Here is a 17,438-nt window from a genome sequence, read left to right on the forward strand (position 1 = left end):
ACCAAGTAATTGAAGGTAAATATTTGGCTGCCACAAGCTATAGTAAGGGGGTCGTTGAACAGTCACTAAGTTTTTTTTGCAAGGTTTTAAATATAAATAATAGCTGTTTGGCTTTTGTTTTCTGCTGTTCTTGGTGTTGCTTGTAGTTAAGGTGGTGATCCAAAATTAATCCCAGATATTTATATGTTCCCTCCTGGTCCAAACGATTGCTGTTGATCGTCCTTGTCTAACCCTATCATCCAACGCTTACAACAGCTCCTTGCAAGGAAGTTAATCACCTTTAGTTGATAAGATGGAGCTCAATGAGTGGAAAGCATGTTCTACTTTATAACAATAGCCTAAAACATTATTGGTCACCTGCAATCATACATTTCCCTTTCAGGAATACACACAGATGGGTATAACTCACAGTTCTCAAGTACATTACTGGCACCCACTAAAATGACTTCTAGATTTGTTTGTAGACAGGTTAGCCAGAGATTTTAGAAACGTGATGCTTTCCTTTAGGGAAAACGGGCTGCATTAAAAAAAATATATATATTAAATCAGAGACATGGTGGTCTGCTGAACCTGGCATGCCACCATCCCTGTGATGGCTGTTATTCCTAATTGGTCACAAACTGCGACCTAACACATTAATATTCATAAGGTCGGTCTATTGCGACTGCATTAGGAATCACTATTTCCCAATTTTGAGATTTTTGTACATTAGGAATTACGATTTCCTAACTGCGCTTTGCAAAGAATCGCAACTAGAAAATTGCAAACCCAAAATTCTGTACATTTGGCCCTATGGAGCTACTGTAAGGTCACAATATGTGCTTTAAAAAAACAAATACAAAAGTGTATTGAAAATAACAACTCAGCAATGTTTTAACTTTCCATTTTAAATGGAACTTTTACTAATGTGCATATCTTGAATTATTTGTATTCACAAATGTAGAGATTTTAACTGAAGATCTGTGTCCCTGTTCTGAACAACAAACGATTTGGCCTAGTTACTTTGGTATAAAATAACATGTACTTCATGTAACACCCACAAGCGATGTTCAGAGGTAAAACCTGTAAAATAAAGAAAGGAAGATGTGTGTAGACAGAGTGGTCTAAGTTTGCTGGAAACGTAAAACAGAAGATCAAGAAGCAGCTACTCTGGCAGCCTCATCAACAATTTGGTAAATGATTGTTGATATATTCAGTACTTGCTTACATGCATTACGACCTGTGTGTGCCTCAAGGTGCAACAGTTCGCATATTGTATTTAGGAAGCCAGGCCCTTCTTGGGAATAGAATTTCCAAGAAGAGAAGTGAAGACGGACTGCAAGTTTCTGCTTACCACATGTCTATACATACTGAAACATGACAGCGGATCATCCGACTTATTTTTGCTTTCACCTTTCTGATGTTTCTAGATTTGGACTTGAGATCTATTCCCGCGTGCATTCATCTTTAGGCCAATGTGATATGACCTGGCAGGTCCAGTTTTTTGTTTAAGCTATGCATTATGGTATGTTATTTTTTAATTATCCATTCAGTAGGTCTCTCTCACTAGGTGCCTCTCACGTCAAGTAAAGTTCTTCTGTCGCTGAATTCTTTCTCAACTAGTCCAAGAAATGTGTGTTGGCATCTACCGCTCAGTAGAATATGCAGTGCATTTTTAAAACAAAGAGTAAGAGATTCCACTTCTATATGAATACCAACAAATCAATCAATCAATCAATCAATCAGGCGAATTTAGAAAGCGCGCTACTCACCCGCTAGGGTCTCAAGGCGCTGGGAGGGGGGGGGGTCCGCTACTGCTCGAATAGTCAGGTCTTGAGTTGTTTCCTGAAGGAGAGATGTTCCTGGGTCAGCCGTAGGTGGATGGGGAGGGAGTTTCATGTTTTGGCCGCCAGGTAGGAGAAGGATCTTCCTCCAGCGGTGGCTCTGCGAGTACGTGGGACGGTGGCGAGGGCGAGGCTGGTCGAGCGGAGCTGTCGGGTGGGTGTGTAGAAAGTGAGGCGGTTGTTGAGGTACTTGGGTCCCAGGTCGTGGAGAGCCTTGTGTGCGTGGGTGAGGAGTCTGAACGTGATCCTCTTGCTGACGGGGAGCCAGTGCAGGTCTCTCAGATGATCAGTGATGTGGTCGTGGCGGGGGATGTCCAGGATGAGTCGTGCAGAAGCGTTCTGTATGCGCTGGAGTCTTTTCTGGAGTTTGGCTGTGGTTCCCGCGTAGAGGGTGTTCCCGTAGTCCAGTCGACTGGTGACGAGGGCCTGGGTGACCGTGGGGATCCACCGGAAGATCTTTCGGAGCATGCGCAGGGTTTTGAAACAGGATGACGATACGGCGTTGACTTGTTTGATCATCGTGAGGGAGGAGTCCAGGATGAATCCCAGGTTGCGTGCATGGTCCGTTGGCTTGGGTGCTGTGCCCACGGCAGGGAGCCACCAGGAGTCATCCCAGGCGGAGGGGAATGATCCCAGGATGAGGACTTCCGTCTTGTCTGAGTTCAGTTTCAGGCGGCTGATCTTCATCCACTCTGCGACGTCTTTCATTCCTTCGTGGAGGATGGCTCTGGCGGTGGCAGGGTCGTTGGTGAGGGAGAGGATCAGCTGGGTGTCATCAGCGTAGGAGATGATGTTTAGGTTGTGTTGGCATGCGATGGCTGTGAGGGGACTCATGTAGACGTTGAAGAGGATGGGGCTGAGCTAGGATCCTTGAGGTACGCCGCAGATGACTTCGGTGGCCGCGGATCGGAACGGGGGGAGGCGGACTCTCTGGGTTCTTCCGGCGAGGAACGAGATGATCCACTCCAGTGCTTTCCCTTGGATTCCGGTGTTGCTGAGGCGCTGTATTAGTGTGCGGTGGCATACTGCGTCCAATGCTCCTGAGAGATCCAGAAGGATGAGGGCAGCTGTTTCCCCGTTGTCCAGCAGGGATCCGATGTCTTCGGTGGCTGCGATGAGGGCGGTCTCGGTGCTGTGGTTAGCTCGGAAACCGGACTGTGAGGGGTCGAGGGATCCGTTCGTCTCGAGGAAGGTGGCGAGTTGTTTGTTGACGGTCTTCTCGATGACTTTGGCCGGGAAAGGGAGAAGCGAGATGGGGCAGAAGTTCTTGAGATCCGAGGGGTCCGAGGTGAGTTTCTTCAGGAGAGCGCTGAGCTCGGCATGTTTCCAGCTTTCCGGAAAGGTGGCGGTGGCGAAGGAGATGTTGATGATGTCCCGGAGTTGGTGTGCGATGATGGAGTCGGCCTTGTTGAAGACGTGGAGAGGGCAGGGGTTGTTTGGGGATCCGTAGTGGATGGTGTTCATCATGTGGGTGGTGTCTTCGGTGCTGACCGGGGTCCATTTGCAGAGGGTGGTGGTGGTGGGCGCCGGTTTGGTGGTTGGGTGCATGGTCTGTGCGCCGAAGCTGTTGTGTATATCGGCGATCTTGCGGTGGAAGAACGAGGCGAGTGAGTCGCAGATGTCTTGCATGGGTGTGATGTCGTTGTTGCAGGCGCTGGGGTTGGAGAGCTCTTTAACGATGCTGAAGAGTTCCTTGCTGTTGTGGGTGTTGTTTTCCAGACGTTCTTTGAAAGTAGTCCTTTTGGTGGTGCGGATCAGCTGGTGGTGTTTGCAGGTGGCGTTCTTGAGGGCTGTCATGTTTTCTGTTGTCTGGTCGTGGCGCCAGGCTTTCCCGAGGGTGCTGTAGTTTTTCTGAGAGGTTTTGAGTTTGTTGGTGAACCACGAGGCTTTCTTGCTGCCGGGTCTGCTGGGAGGGTTCTTCAGTGGAGCAAGGTCATCGGCGCAGTTGGTGAGCCACTGTGTGAGGTTGCGGGCTGCTTCGTTGGGGTCCGTTGTGTTGGCGGGAGGGTTCTGGCTGAGGGAGGTGGTGAGCTGGTCAGCGGTGATCTTGCTCCAGCTTCTGCGGGGAACCTGTTGCGGGTGGTGGTGGGTCGTGGTTCTCCTGAAGTTCAAGTGGACGCAGCTGTGATCAGTCCAGTGTAGTCCGGTGGAGTGGCTGAAGGAGATGTGCTTGCTGGAGGAGAAGACGAGGTCAAGCGTGTGGCCGGCGTAGTGGGTAGGAGTGTTCACCAGTTGCTTGAGTCCGAGGTTGGCGAGGTTGGCCAGCAGGGCGGCGGTGTTGCTGTCCTTGTTGTTCTCCAGGTGGAAGTTGAGGTCTCCTAGGAGGATGTAGTCTGAAGAGGTGAGGGCGTGCGGGCTGATGAAGTCTGCGATGGCTTCGCTGAATTGAGTGCATGGTCCCGGGGGTCTGTAGATGAGAGTACCTCTGAGGGTGGTCTTGGGGTTGGTGTGTATCTGGAAGTGAAGGTGCTCGGCGGCGGTGAGGGTGTCGTCGGAGTTGGTCGTGATTCGGATGGTGTTTTTGTGGACGATGGCGATGCCTCCTCCAGTTTGGTTGACGCGGTCCCTCCGGGTGATCTTGTAGCCACCCGGGATGACTATGGCGATGTTGGGGGCTGAGGAGGTGTTCATCCAGGTTTCTGTGAGGAAGGCGACGTCTGGTGATGTTGTGTCGAGGAGGTTCCAGAGTTCGACGGCGTGTCTGTGGACGGAGCGGGTGTGAGCAGGATGCACTTGAGGTGAGTGTTGCTGGTGCCTGGTCTTGCGGGTGCGGTGCAGGTCCGGAGGCAGGTGAATTTGCAGGCTTGGCAGGTGAAGGGTCTGTGGGTGCGTTTCGGGGTGGCTCGGTAGCAGGCGGGGTTCCGGCCTGGGTTGAGTGCGTTTAGGGTGGCGGCATCGTAGGTCCGTCGTGTGGGCTGGCGTCGTTGGGGGCCAGGGGTACTGGCGCCGGGCGCGTTCCAGGGGCGGACAGGCGTAGACGGGCTTGCCTTTGGCGCACCTTCGGCGCGCAATTGGCGCGCCCGCTGCGCGTGATCGCCTCACGTACGCGTGGACTCCGCCATAAATGGCAAAGTGGGAGGGAGGAGCAGCTAGGAGGCGGGAGCGGGGCGGCGAATGGGGAGGGGAACAGAAAACAAAGGGGCGGGGCTGCAGGGGAGCAACGGCGGGGAGCGGGGGGGATGAGCAGGAAAAACGGAGGCGAGGGGGCAGCAAAAAACAGCGAAAAATATAATTAAACAGTCACAGGTAGGAGAAAAGTAATCAGAACAGTATAAACAGGCACAACACAATACCAAAAACGAGTGATCCTCAGCTACAGGAGCAGCGGCGAATCACGGGCAGAAACAGACACGGACTAACAGCCCCAGAATCCTCAGCTGCGGGGCAGCGGCGAACTCGTGGCAGTAGCGGGGGACCTTGGGCACACTCACGGGGGTCCGCGCAGTGTGTGGAGCGACCGGCCCTGGATTAGGGTCAGGGGTCAACAAAGTCTAAACCTAGCTCATAGTGAATGGGGTGTGGGACATCCTCCTCCCTTTTTAATGCACAAGTTTTAGTAACAAGTGGTGCAAAAAAATATTTTTCACCTGATCCTAAATGGCGGAATATCTGCAATGACTGCCCTGGTACGTTGAGACTCAACAACGAAAATGCTCTTTTTATCAGAACTCCCCTAATATTTTCTGAACAGATACCAAACAATCCAAAAAGCAGACTGAAAAGGTGACCTGACTACTCGGTGGTACTTGTACTGGTTCCCCATTTCAGCCACAGTTTTACTCAAGACATAGTGCAGTGCGCAGTAAAACGTCTATGACTGAGTACTTAGGGCCTCATTTATGAACTTTTGCCATTGGGCAGTGATGCATGACTTCCTGCTGTGCTGCCCTATGGCAAAGGAAAAGGGCAGGTAGGGGCCGTTTCTATGAGATATGGCACATTCCTGTCCTTTCCACCTATGCTGGCGCACAAATGGCTGCCATGCACCAATGCAGACATGCTTGCACCATGGTGCTAGGTGTATCTGTTTTAGTAGTGATTCTTTTTGGGCAGGAAGAGACTACTTCCTGCACAAAGAGTATCATTGGAGGCGATTACCTCAGCTGAATGCAGTACACGTAGAAAGAGGGAAAATTAAGGCAAAATAAATGTATTTCTCCTTGCTGCGCCTTCCCTATGAATATATACCACTACATCGCATGCGTTTACAATGCATGCAATTACAACGCAGTTGTTACAACAACCGTGTTGTTATATCGCAGTACCTTTACAAGGCAAGTCATTACAATGACTTGTTTAGAGGGTGCTGGATGATGGAATAGTATAATTTAATATTCCAACTCCAGTTTGTGCAACAGTAGGGAAGGTGTTGCAATAGTAAATAATACTATTCCTTAGCTTAGAACGCCCCTACAGCAAGTCGTTGTAACGACTTACGTTGTAATGGTACTGCGATGTAACAATGCAGTCGTAACAACTGCGTTGTAATTCCATGCGTTGTTATGCATTCGATAAAATGGCTCTTTGCCCTTCCCTACGCCACCCCTAGAGAGGCGTAGGCATTAGACGCATTCTCAGGTTTACAAAATCTTGCAAACCTGGTAATTTGTCAAATGCCACGGTTGTTATGTAGGAACATCCACCATAATACCCATTGCACTCCTCCCTAACGCAGGGTGAGGCAATGCTGCAACTTACTCTGCATTGCTTCAGTCCATATCTACAAGGCCATGAAAAGTCACACAGGATGACTTTACGTGGCCTTGTCAATGTGGCCCTGCAGTGTGCGCCGCCAACCGGCATTAAAAGTGACGTTCCGGCGGCCTCGTAAATGAGGCCTTTAATTTTCTTTTGGAAAAACTCTGGAAGTTTTCTCCAAGCATAAGCTTACAATCACCAGCCCAAGTTTTAATAAGCGTGCCTTCCAAGTGGCAGATGAAAGGCTCAAGAATATTTTACATCTTTGCCATCATGAATGGGATCAGCTTCCTGTAGACCGACATTCAGTCATTAGCTTTTTCAGGTTTTGCAAACTACTTATGATTTGGTTTGTTGTCTGTAGCTAACGGTTCTCAAATTATCTTACAACTACTCAGTTACTCAGTGAGTCATGGAACTGCAAAACTACTAACTAGATTTGCAAAAGTCATTGTGACACAATTTAGCAGTGCTGGGATTAGCAGTACTATGACATGACTATTGAAAATTGCAACTCACTCTTGGTCTTCTCCATTCAACATTTTGAACGCGGAGTTCCTCAACAAGTTTGGGGCCAATTATGCTGATGTTAGCTGGAAAGGTATCATCTGTAAATGTTTGTCCCTTGCTCAAGTGATAGTTTCTTATAGTTTCAAAGTCCTGATCCTTGAATCTTCTAGGGTTGGCCAAGCTCCCGATTCTATACTGATTCGCTGATGACCCTGGAGGGGGCTCAAGATCTTGCATTGTGCTAAAAAGAAAAAAAAAGATGTTAATACCCAGAAGCACAATATTATAGATGAGAATAAGTATTCTATCGATATGACAGTCAAAGAAATTCATGGTAAACGGAATATCTTAGCTTACATGATCCTCTTGTAAACTGTAAATACATTCTTTCAACTCTTGCTGTGATTTCATTGCTAATAAGAGTTTGACATAATGTGAGCTCCATTTTAATTATTGTGTATTCTTCATTCATATTTTTGTCTTTTTTGCACCCCACCTCTGATTAATAATCTGTTACTAAAAACTTTGTGTAAAAAATCATTACCTGTCTGCAGTGCCCCTGACTTTTTGCCTCCCTTTTGACCACTAGATGCTGGTTTTCTGACTCAGACTGTACCAGGGGTCTGCTAAGCAGACCCAAGGACTGTGCTCTTTGTTAAATGTGCATGGTAATTTGGTATAATTCAGAGACCCAATAGATTTCTGGTAATGCAGTGTGCACCACTGTGTTGCCTGCTGTCATTTTTAAATCCAGACCTGTCTTGCAGGCTGCTTTTAGATTGAAATTATATGGAAATTCGATTTAAAGGTACTTTAAAAGTATGAATCTACCTTATTTTCACATATAACTCACCCATGAGGTCTCCCCTAGGTGCCTCCTGGGTATGGTGCCTTGCAACTAGAAGCACAGACAGTATAAAAGATGTTTTAGAAGCCCTAGTGAGGGAAAGCCGGCAATTTTGTTTTACCCATTGTAGTGAATGACTCCATAGGGTAACATTCTAATATTTTATTTAAGAATAAATATTGATAGGAGTTGCATAAAACTACTGCAAGGTATCATGTTAATATTTGAGATAAATTCAATAACTTGCCACTATTAGATTTATAATAACTATTACAGAAAATATGTTATTAAACTTTCCTTTTATGTGAGCCGAAATCCAGCTTTCCAGTGCCCTGTCCTGATTGGCCAGCCTTTCCCAGGCTGAGCCACAGCTGCTTGATGAGGTGTGAAGTGTCCTGTCAGAGTTGACAATGGATTTCCTGTGGGTGGAGAACTTTGGCTGCAGAAGCCAAAAGGCAGGAAGGGGTTGAGGAAGGCAGACTGATCTTCAAATGGAGATTGACACTAAGGGCAGCACATGCTGACCCCACAACCTGCACCCCACAGCCACACACGAGCCTCAGGAATTAGATTAAGGAGAGAGATGGAAGTGAAGTGGTAGTAAAACATAGCCACGCCAGTGGGTTGGCTTAGCCCCATCTAACTCTTCTGGAGAGAAAGTAGTGCCCTCTTGGGCAAGAATTTGCCACACTATGGAGGAAGTGGTCATACACTTAAGTGGCACCCAGCATCCCACTGGTCAGGGGTGCCCCCCTACTTGACACCCAGAAACTGTGAATAAATTTAGAAGAACTGCATAACTCTTCAGATCTGCTACCTGAAACTACAAGAAGGACTGCCCTGCAGGAATCTGGATCTGCACCCAAAATGCCTGAAATCTGAGGGACTGCACCTGCTGCACTATCTGGTACTACAGCCCTAAAGACGTTGTCTTGCTTCAATAAGGATTTAGAAGTGGACTCCCTGCACTCTACAGGTTAACACAGTCCACCTGCATCATCTCCATCAAGATTCCCATTTGTGGAGTGCGCTCAGTGGACTTTTAAGGATTTGGCCAGGTGCATTTTGGGAATTGTAGTCCAGACATCCCACTGACCCTTGGATTGGTGTTTTTGACACATTGAACCCTCAAGGAGACCTCTGGAAGAAGATTCAGAAATTGAAGACGTTTGGTGCAACTTTGGCAAAAAGCTCCATAAGATGACCAGGTGCATTGTGGGAGTTGTAGTCGTAAATGCCAAGAGGCCAACCAGAGGGCCTGAACCTGTGACTGGTCCTATGGACCACTTCCCTGCATCAAGAAACACTTCTGGAAATAAGTGTAAAGAACTCATTACTTTGTTCCTATACAGCATGACCTTTTTTTAACCCTTTGAGTGCTATTTGCTTCTAAGCGTTTTACATTTAATCTTTACAAAATCATATCTCTGGTTCCCTACTTTGGACTTTTGTCGTTTTGGTGTCCATTGTTCATAAAAATATAATCTATTTTCATAAACTGGAGTTGGATTTTTTATTGTGTGTTGTGTCTTACTTATTTAATGTATTGTGGTTTGTAAATGTTTTACACACCTGTCTCCTAAGTTAAGCCTGCCTGCTTGATGCCAACTATCAAGGGTTGAGCAAGGGAATAATTTATTGAGACCTTGACTGACCCTTTTATTGTGTTTGTGGCCTTATTACTAGTGGTAAGTCACTCCTTATATCTACTAATAAACCACTTTCCATCACTTTGCAGCTGTGCTCCACAAGAGAAGTGCCATATACAGATACAGGGATAGCATTCATTCATTCAATTAATTAATTCATTCATGTGCGAATAGATGCTGGCCTTGGATATTCATCTAGGATGCGGCACAGCAAGGAAAATAAAAAATTATCACAGAGGAAAGTAGCACTCATCTCCTCTTCCCTACTCCTGTTCTCTGAATACTGCAAGGATGTAGTAGAAGTATGTATCATGTTGCTGGAGACCTAAAAGCAATGATGCCATATCCTTATCTCACCTGCCTTCTTCAGCCTTCCTTGCGTTTTCAAAGACCCAAGGGAAGCAGTGGAATGGCTGGTAGCATTGTACCACTGCACTTTCTTTCATGCTCTGCATAGGGTAGTGCAGATTTTAGGGAAACCATGGGTTTAGCAGAGTCTCTCAGTCATACAGCCACAGTTAAGTTCTTATGCTGCCTCCATGCTATATGAGAGTGCCAGATTCACACTCTTAGGAGGAGGATTAGAGAGGGTAGTAGGTGCTGGTGGGCAGATTTATTTGTCACACTAGAGGACTTTGTATTGTAGCAACCAAAGTTGTAGCACTAAATTACTAGGGGGATGAAGCAGCACAGAGCCATATTTACTAGATGTGGTCTGCTGCGGTTGCTTTCTTCCATGGTGCTGGCACAAAAACAGGCTGCCTAGTGCCCCGCCCACACACACACACACACACACACACACACTTTTTCATCATTGTGCAGAGGTGTGTGTGATATCTAGCAGAGGTTTTGTACTGGAAGGATATCCTTCCAGTATAAATACTTATGCTTGACCAAACATTAACCTTTCACACGATGGATGACTGTTGTACAGTGCAGCAGGATGACTGTTGTACAGTGCAGCACTCATGCAAGCAAAATAAGGTCCCCTAGTTAATATCAACGTACTCAATATTACTTTTTAATGCAAATACTATCTTTGTAGATATATATGCCTTTGTGTAAAAATCCATGAGTACTGGTGTTGGAACACCCATGTACCACTCATGGACCCCCCGCCCCTTGATGCAAATTAGAACTAAGCAGTGCAAAACACAAGTTATGCTACTCAGAGGGAAACTTTACTGCACAAATAATGTTTTGAGCTGGAAAGCAACACTTCATAAATGCTCTGCACTTCTTTGTATCACTTTGCATGACTGTGTGGAGGTGCAAAAGTCTTGATAAATCTGCCACAAGTTTCTAAGAAAAATAACTTTACACAGGCACAGGAGGTGCCTTCTACAGGAGTTTGGGTAGTGTTGCAGAAGAACAGGCACAACGTGCACTCCGTGAAAGCTTTTACCCTGCACAGTGGATTTGGACAATCATTTTACAGGAGCATGTTCATGAGGAAGCCTACACAACATAACATTACAGATGTTCTAAGCAGTCATAACTGGGATTGGAGTTCTCTGTTTTTTTAAGGTTTCATGTTGCATCATCTGCCACTCAAGCTATCACCTTATTGCCTAGTAACATTTTAGAATACCCTGGTGGGAAACAACCTCCTTATTGTAATGCTTTCCTATCTATAAATATGTATACCATTTGTATCTTCAACAGAATGCCATTACCATGAGGAGCAGATTTGGAATGAAGTTACTCATTGCTCTTCTAGTACCCTAGTGAAAAATGCTACAGTTGTGTTTTTACTACTGGATGTCATTAGGAAGTGCTTGCTTTCCTAGTCTTTGTATGCTTCACCCAGGCCTCCATAAACCCAGGAAAAGTGGAAGCGGAATTTCATTTATGCTGATGTAATCATGTATTATTTGCAGCATTTTCATCGTGATTGTTATGCAAAATACCAGTAAATACACCGTTACACTATGTCATGTAATTGCACTATTTTTCCTAAAATAGTTTCAAGGACACATGTCTAAAAAAACTGTGTAAAATGCAGAAGGAAGCATTTTGCTTATTAGAAGTTGGGTTTCAGGTTGGCAAAGATATGCACCCGGTCCAAACAGGAACCCCAATCCTAGTCAGGGTAAGTCACAACACACCTTAAAGTATCCTGTACTCACCCTCTGGCAGCTTGGTACAGAGCAGTCAGGCTTACCTCAAGAGGCAATGTGTAAAGTATTTGTGCAACACTTCATACAATAACACCGCAAAAGCACCACAAATAGACTCCACACTAGGTTAGAAAAATGTATCATGGTTTTGTAAATAAAACAAGCCAAAACGACAAAAATCCCATTGTGAAAATCTTGAGATATGAATTTGTAAAGAATAAATGTCAAAATATTGTATAAAGACAAAACCACTTAAATGGGTTATCTAGTTGGGCTACACCAGGGCAAAGTCAAAAGTTCAGGCCAACTGCGATGGAGCTTAGGCCAGAAACAGGGATCCCCTTGGGCCCACAGAACCGAAGTACTTTGATCCAGGATGCGTCGTCATCAACGAGGATGCGATATGCCACTGAGGCAATGCTTTGATGTCGAGCCATGCAGTAGATCAGTAGATCAGTTTTCTCCATGCAGCTCTGGTGATGCATAGGTTATGAGTGCGAGGCACAGGTTCCGGATGCGATGCGCGGCTGCGGCTCCTGCAGTAGGCAATGTGTTGATTCTGAAGGAGATGCGCTAGTTCCGAGGGCTATGCGCCAGATCCGTTCTACGTAGCAAAGATAAGCTGGTTCTTGGGCGATGAGCCTGGTTCGCTCCCTGCAGCGACAAAGATGCACGGGTTTCGACTCACACAAAGGTGATGATATGCAGGCTCCTATGAGAATGCATAGGTTCTGGATGAAGAAGCACCTTAGGCCTAATTTCCAAGTGTCCAGGACAGGGGTGGCACCACTTGGCAGATCTGACTCACAGCTTGCAGAGTCCAGGTGCAGGTAGTGGAAGTCCTATATATCCTTGAGACTTGGAACAGGAGGCAAGCCAGAAAGCCCTTGGAGTCAATCTGGGTTCAAGTGATGGAGGTCCAGTCCTTCACACCCTGGCAGTAGAACAGCAGGCAGCAGGGCGGCTCAGCAAGGCAAGAGCATAGCAAGGAAGAGTCCATCAAAGTAGCAGTCTAATAGAGTGGCAGACCTTTCAGCAGCACAGCAGTTTTTTCAGGCAGAGGAGTCACTGGTACAGAAGTGTACTAATTTGGTAGTGCCAGAGGTCTAGTACTTATACCCAGTGGTGCTTTTAAAGCAGGGGAGACTTCAAAGAAAAGCTTTGAAGTACACAGAGATTCTACCTTCCTGACATGGTTCCAGACACACTGCAGGAGAGTAATCAATCCTTTGTGTGGGGACCAGACACAAGCCTTTCAAGTGTGTCAGCTCCTCCTCCCATCCTGCTCAGGATACTCCATCTGCATGCAGATAACCGCTTAGGCACACCTAACCTTCCTTGGAGTGACAGTCTAGAGGGAATGCAGGACGCAAGCTGCAACTCACCCCAGCCAGCTGCCACCCACCCCAGACGTGTATTCCAGAGACAGGCAAAATGCACCAAATGGATAAAGAAAATGAACGCCAACTTTCTAAAAGTGGCATTTGCTAATCTTGAATGTAAAATCCGACCTCAACATAAATTGGGATTTTAAATTGGCAGTTCCGTGACACCAAACTTGAAAAGCCTATTGCTTCATAATTGGGAATTACACTTAAAAGATTAATTAAGGTAATTCTGATGTTAACCTATGGGAGAGAAAGGCCTTGCAGTAGTCAAAAATGAAACTGTAAGTATTTCACCAACAGGGCATGTAAACCTTAAAACTATGTGTCCTGCCTTTTAACTACATGGCACCCTGCCTTGTGGGTAGACAGGGCCTACTTTAGGGGTGACATATGCATGAAAAGGGAAGGTTTAGGCTCTGCAATAGGGTTACTGTGCCAGGTCGAGTTGGCAGTCTAAAAGTGCACATACACACTCTGCAATGGAAGCCAGAGCCATTTTTGGAGGGCTGCTTAAGTGGGTGGCACAATGAGTGTTTCAGGTCCACTACGAGCATTTAATGTACAGGCCTAGGGCACATGTAGTTCACTTTACTAGGGACTTATAGGTAAAATAAATATGTCAACTTAGTTAAGTCAATGTTACCATGTTTAGGGGAGCAGGTACAAGCACTTTAGCACTGGGCACTGGTTAGCAGTGGAAAAGAGCACAGAGTCCTAGAATCAGAAAAACAAGTTCTGAAAAAAGGAGGGAGGCAGGCAGGCAGGCAAAAAGTTGGGGAAGACCACCCTAATGCTTTCAGCTCTAACACGTATTAATGCATATTCCACATATTTTGTGGGCATGTAAAATAATTTTTGCAGAAGAAATTAAGGGAATTTCACCCAGACCTACTATTTATTTTATATATGGAATTCATACATGGTCATCAGCACACTTTTCAAAATTCAAGTATTCATTCCCTTGATGTCAGAAAAGCTAAAAGGTAGACTGTTTTGTCACTGCTGTTATATCACAGCAGTTCCAAATATAAATACTCTAAACAGGCTCTGCTTCCTACAAAAGATACATATCCAATAATTCAGCAGCAAACATCCCTGAATTCATGCAGATAGAGTGACAAGCCTCAAAGCTGATGTAAAGTCTGCCAGGTGAGTATTGCTAAAGATCATTCTATATTAACAATAGCTGGTAGTCCTATGACAGAATGTATGTGTAAGAACAAGTGATTTAAATCATCATATTGTTATAACAATGGAAACAAAATGTGGTATATATGCACATATGTTACGTTAAATATATTTAATATAGTGCTCAACTCACCCGGGGACATCTCAGCGCTGTCAGGAAGCAGGGATCAGTGCATAAAGGAGGAAATTAGAATAGGTGGGATTTGAGAAGGTTTCTAAATTTGCATTAGTTCAACCATGTAAGAACATAAAGTGGCAGCTTGTTCCAGTAGTGGGGAGCAAGATAGGAAAACGCCTTTCCGCCACTACGCGTCAGACGAATGCGAGGTACACATAATAAGGCTTTGTCACAGGATTTAAGGCAGGATCCTGGGGTGTAAGTTTTGATTTTTTGTTGCAGAAATAACGCGCCTTTTCCTTTTAGGACTTTAGAGATAAGGAACAGACCTTAAAACAGGACCTTTTCTCCACTGGAAGCAAGTGCAGTTTTCTAAGCATCGGTGCTGAGGACTTGCCTGACGGGCGGTTGAGAACAAGCCAAGCAGCAGTATTTTGTACTACCTGGAGTTTGGCCATTAGGGTCTCATTGACATCCACAAAAGGAGAGTCGCTGTAGTCCAATCTGATTATTACCAAGGCTTGTACTAGAGTCTTACGGGCGGGTGTGGAAGGTAGGGGAATATTCTGCGCAGAAGGTGCATGTTATGATAGCATACTCCCGAGGTGGTCAAGATGTGCTCTTTCATTGTGAGAGCTTGGTCAAATTTCATGCCCAGGTTTTTTACAGCTTGTTTAGGCACAGGGGTGACGCTCAGATGGTGAGGACACTAATCGTGTGTCCAAATAGACGCTGCTTTCCCAAACAGAATAATCTCCATCTCGTCTGTGTTTAATTGGGGATCATTTCTGTTCATCCACTCAGAGATGGGTAACATGCCCAGGGTGTAATGGTTTTTGGCTGCTATCAAGTCCTGGTCGAAAGTAAACATCAGCTGGGTGTCATACGCATATGACATTATTTCAAAACCGAAACACTCGTTAATTCTGGCAAGGGGCGCCATATAGATAATAAACAGAGTGGGCTCAGGCAGGAACCCTGCGGGACACACTTGTCCAGGATTGTCTTACGGGAAGAATATGGGCCCAGGATGACAGATTGATGTCTCTCTTCCAAGAAATGCTGGAGCCATTTTAATGCAAGTCCCTAAATGCCGATCTCTCACAGCCTATCCATCAGCCTTTTATGAGAGACTGTGTCAAAGGCTCCTGAGAGATCTAACAGCACAAGCATTACTGAGTTACCTGAGTCCAGCCCACAGCACAGGGAATCGGTCACGGCCCGGAGTACAGTTTCCATGCTATGGCCAGATCGAAAGCCAGATTGGGAGGACTCTAGGGTGTGATTGGTTTCAAGGTAGGTAACTAGTTGTTTGTTAATTAGGTTTTCGAGCAATTTGCCCAGGAGAGGTAGCAGGGATATGGGCCGATAATTGGCCGGAGAATTTCGGTCCAGGGAGGGTATTTTTAGGATAGGACGAACACATGCCGTCTTCCACTCAGATGAGATAGAGCCGGATTTCACCAAACAGTTAAAGATCTCTAGGACCGTTGGGGCGAGATAGTTGGCCAAGAGAGCCATTATTTTGGGTGGGCAGGTGTCCTGAGGGGAACCGGATTTGGCTGTCATCAAGGAGCTACAGATTACCTCCAAAGTGAAGGGTATGAAGCTGTCCAAAATATAGGGAGGCTCCTTAGACTGGTCCTCATTGGGACTAATGGTCCCTACTCCAAGCAAGGAGATGAGGTTGAGTTTTGCATAAATGAGAGATTTTCTCCTGGAAAAAATTGGCCAGTGAGTCACAGAGTTCCTGGGATTCAGAAGCGGCATGGGCACAAGCCCGTGGGTGATTAAATCATGGACAATGTTAAAAAGAACTTATGGGGAGATACCATCCTGTTCAATTTGCTTAATGATATAATCACGCCTTGCAAGCTTGATATTATTTTGGGAGACAGGGCTTCTTTATAAAGATCATTATCTTGAGGAAATTTGCTTCTACTCCAACGTCTCTCTAGGATCTTACACCTTGATTTTTCTTGTTTTAGCTCGGAGGAGAACCAGGAAGCCGAGGGCCGTTGATTGGAGGGGCAGTTGATTTTATAGGGGACTGGGGCATCCAAGGCTTTGATGAGAGTGACGTTAAAGGACTCCAGTAGGTTGGTGACCTGTGGGTTGTTTTGCGGCAGGTTAAGGGCAAACGCCTCTCTAAAGGCCTTAGGGGTAAGTCGATGCCATGGTCTGTATGCATGTGAGGCTGATCGGCTATTACTCTTGGAGAAAAAGCTTACTGCATTTGGTAAGAAAATGGCTTCTACAGGAGGATGTGGGGACTGAATGTGAAAGGTGATTGAAAAATGATCAGTCCAAGTGAGGGGTGTTGGTGCCTTACATTCTAGAATTTCCGAGTTAGAAAACAGCAGATCTAGTGAGTGGCCCACTATATGCGTGAAGCCACTGGCTCGTTGGGAGAGTCCTAAAGTTTCCAGGTCTGCTAAATGCTTAGAGACCTCGGGATTGGTATGGTCTTCCCCATGGTAATCAAAGTCGCCAAGAAGTAAGAATTTATTTGAGGCGACAACATGAGTGGCTAATTCTTCCACTAACTGTTGGCTGAAACTAGACTTGGATCCTGGAGGGTGATAAATCAATGCTCCACTCCAAGTATCGGAAGCAGAGAGATTTATTTTAAAAATACCCATCTCTACGGAGTCAGAGATAGTGGTTGTAATTCATGTTACCTTAATTGAGTTTTTTCAAGGCTATATCAACGCCTTCGCCTAATTTAGGGCCTCTGTCTAGCTAAATCAGTTTGTAGTTATCAGGATGGCTAGAGCAATGGCTGGGATGGTGGATGGATTCAGCCACATTTCTATCAGAAAAGCCACATTTCCGTATGAAAAACACTATTATATTGCAGTATTCTGACATGATTCGATCGCCTTGACGTGTAATTTTGGGCATTCTGTTGAGTAAATATTCTAAATCCATGTGAATTTTGGATTGTACTTTTATGGTTTAAGTAGGCTAGTATTTGAAGAGTCAGAAACTGTAGAGACTGGTTCTGGAAATAAGATCAATAAAGGATTCCTGCTTCGCAATGGGGTCCAAATGGCAAACTAAGATTTTCATGTTTTTGGTTAGGAATTATGAGTGA

General features: G+C 45.7%; 1 protein-coding gene across 1 annotated transcript in view; it reads right to left on the minus strand.

The window, feature by feature from the left end:
* LOC144762929 (calpain-13-like) overlaps window positions 1-17,438 on the minus strand; it is a 449,243-nt gene that overhangs the window by 358,245 nt on the left and 73,560 nt on the right. Inside the window, exon 2 of the mRNA XM_078648231.1 lies at window positions 7,041-7,272. Within this exon, the coding sequence (XP_078504357.1) occupies window positions 7,041-7,268 (228 nt within the window). The 5' untranslated portion in view covers window positions 7,269-7,272. The remainder of the gene's footprint in view (window positions 1-7,040; window positions 7,273-17,438) is intronic.

This window comes from Lissotriton helveticus, chromosome 6, assembly GCF_964261635.1.
Source record: "Lissotriton helveticus chromosome 6, aLisHel1.1, whole genome shotgun sequence".
NCBI classification, from domain to species: Eukaryota; Metazoa; Chordata; class Amphibia; order Caudata; family Salamandridae; genus Lissotriton; species Lissotriton helveticus.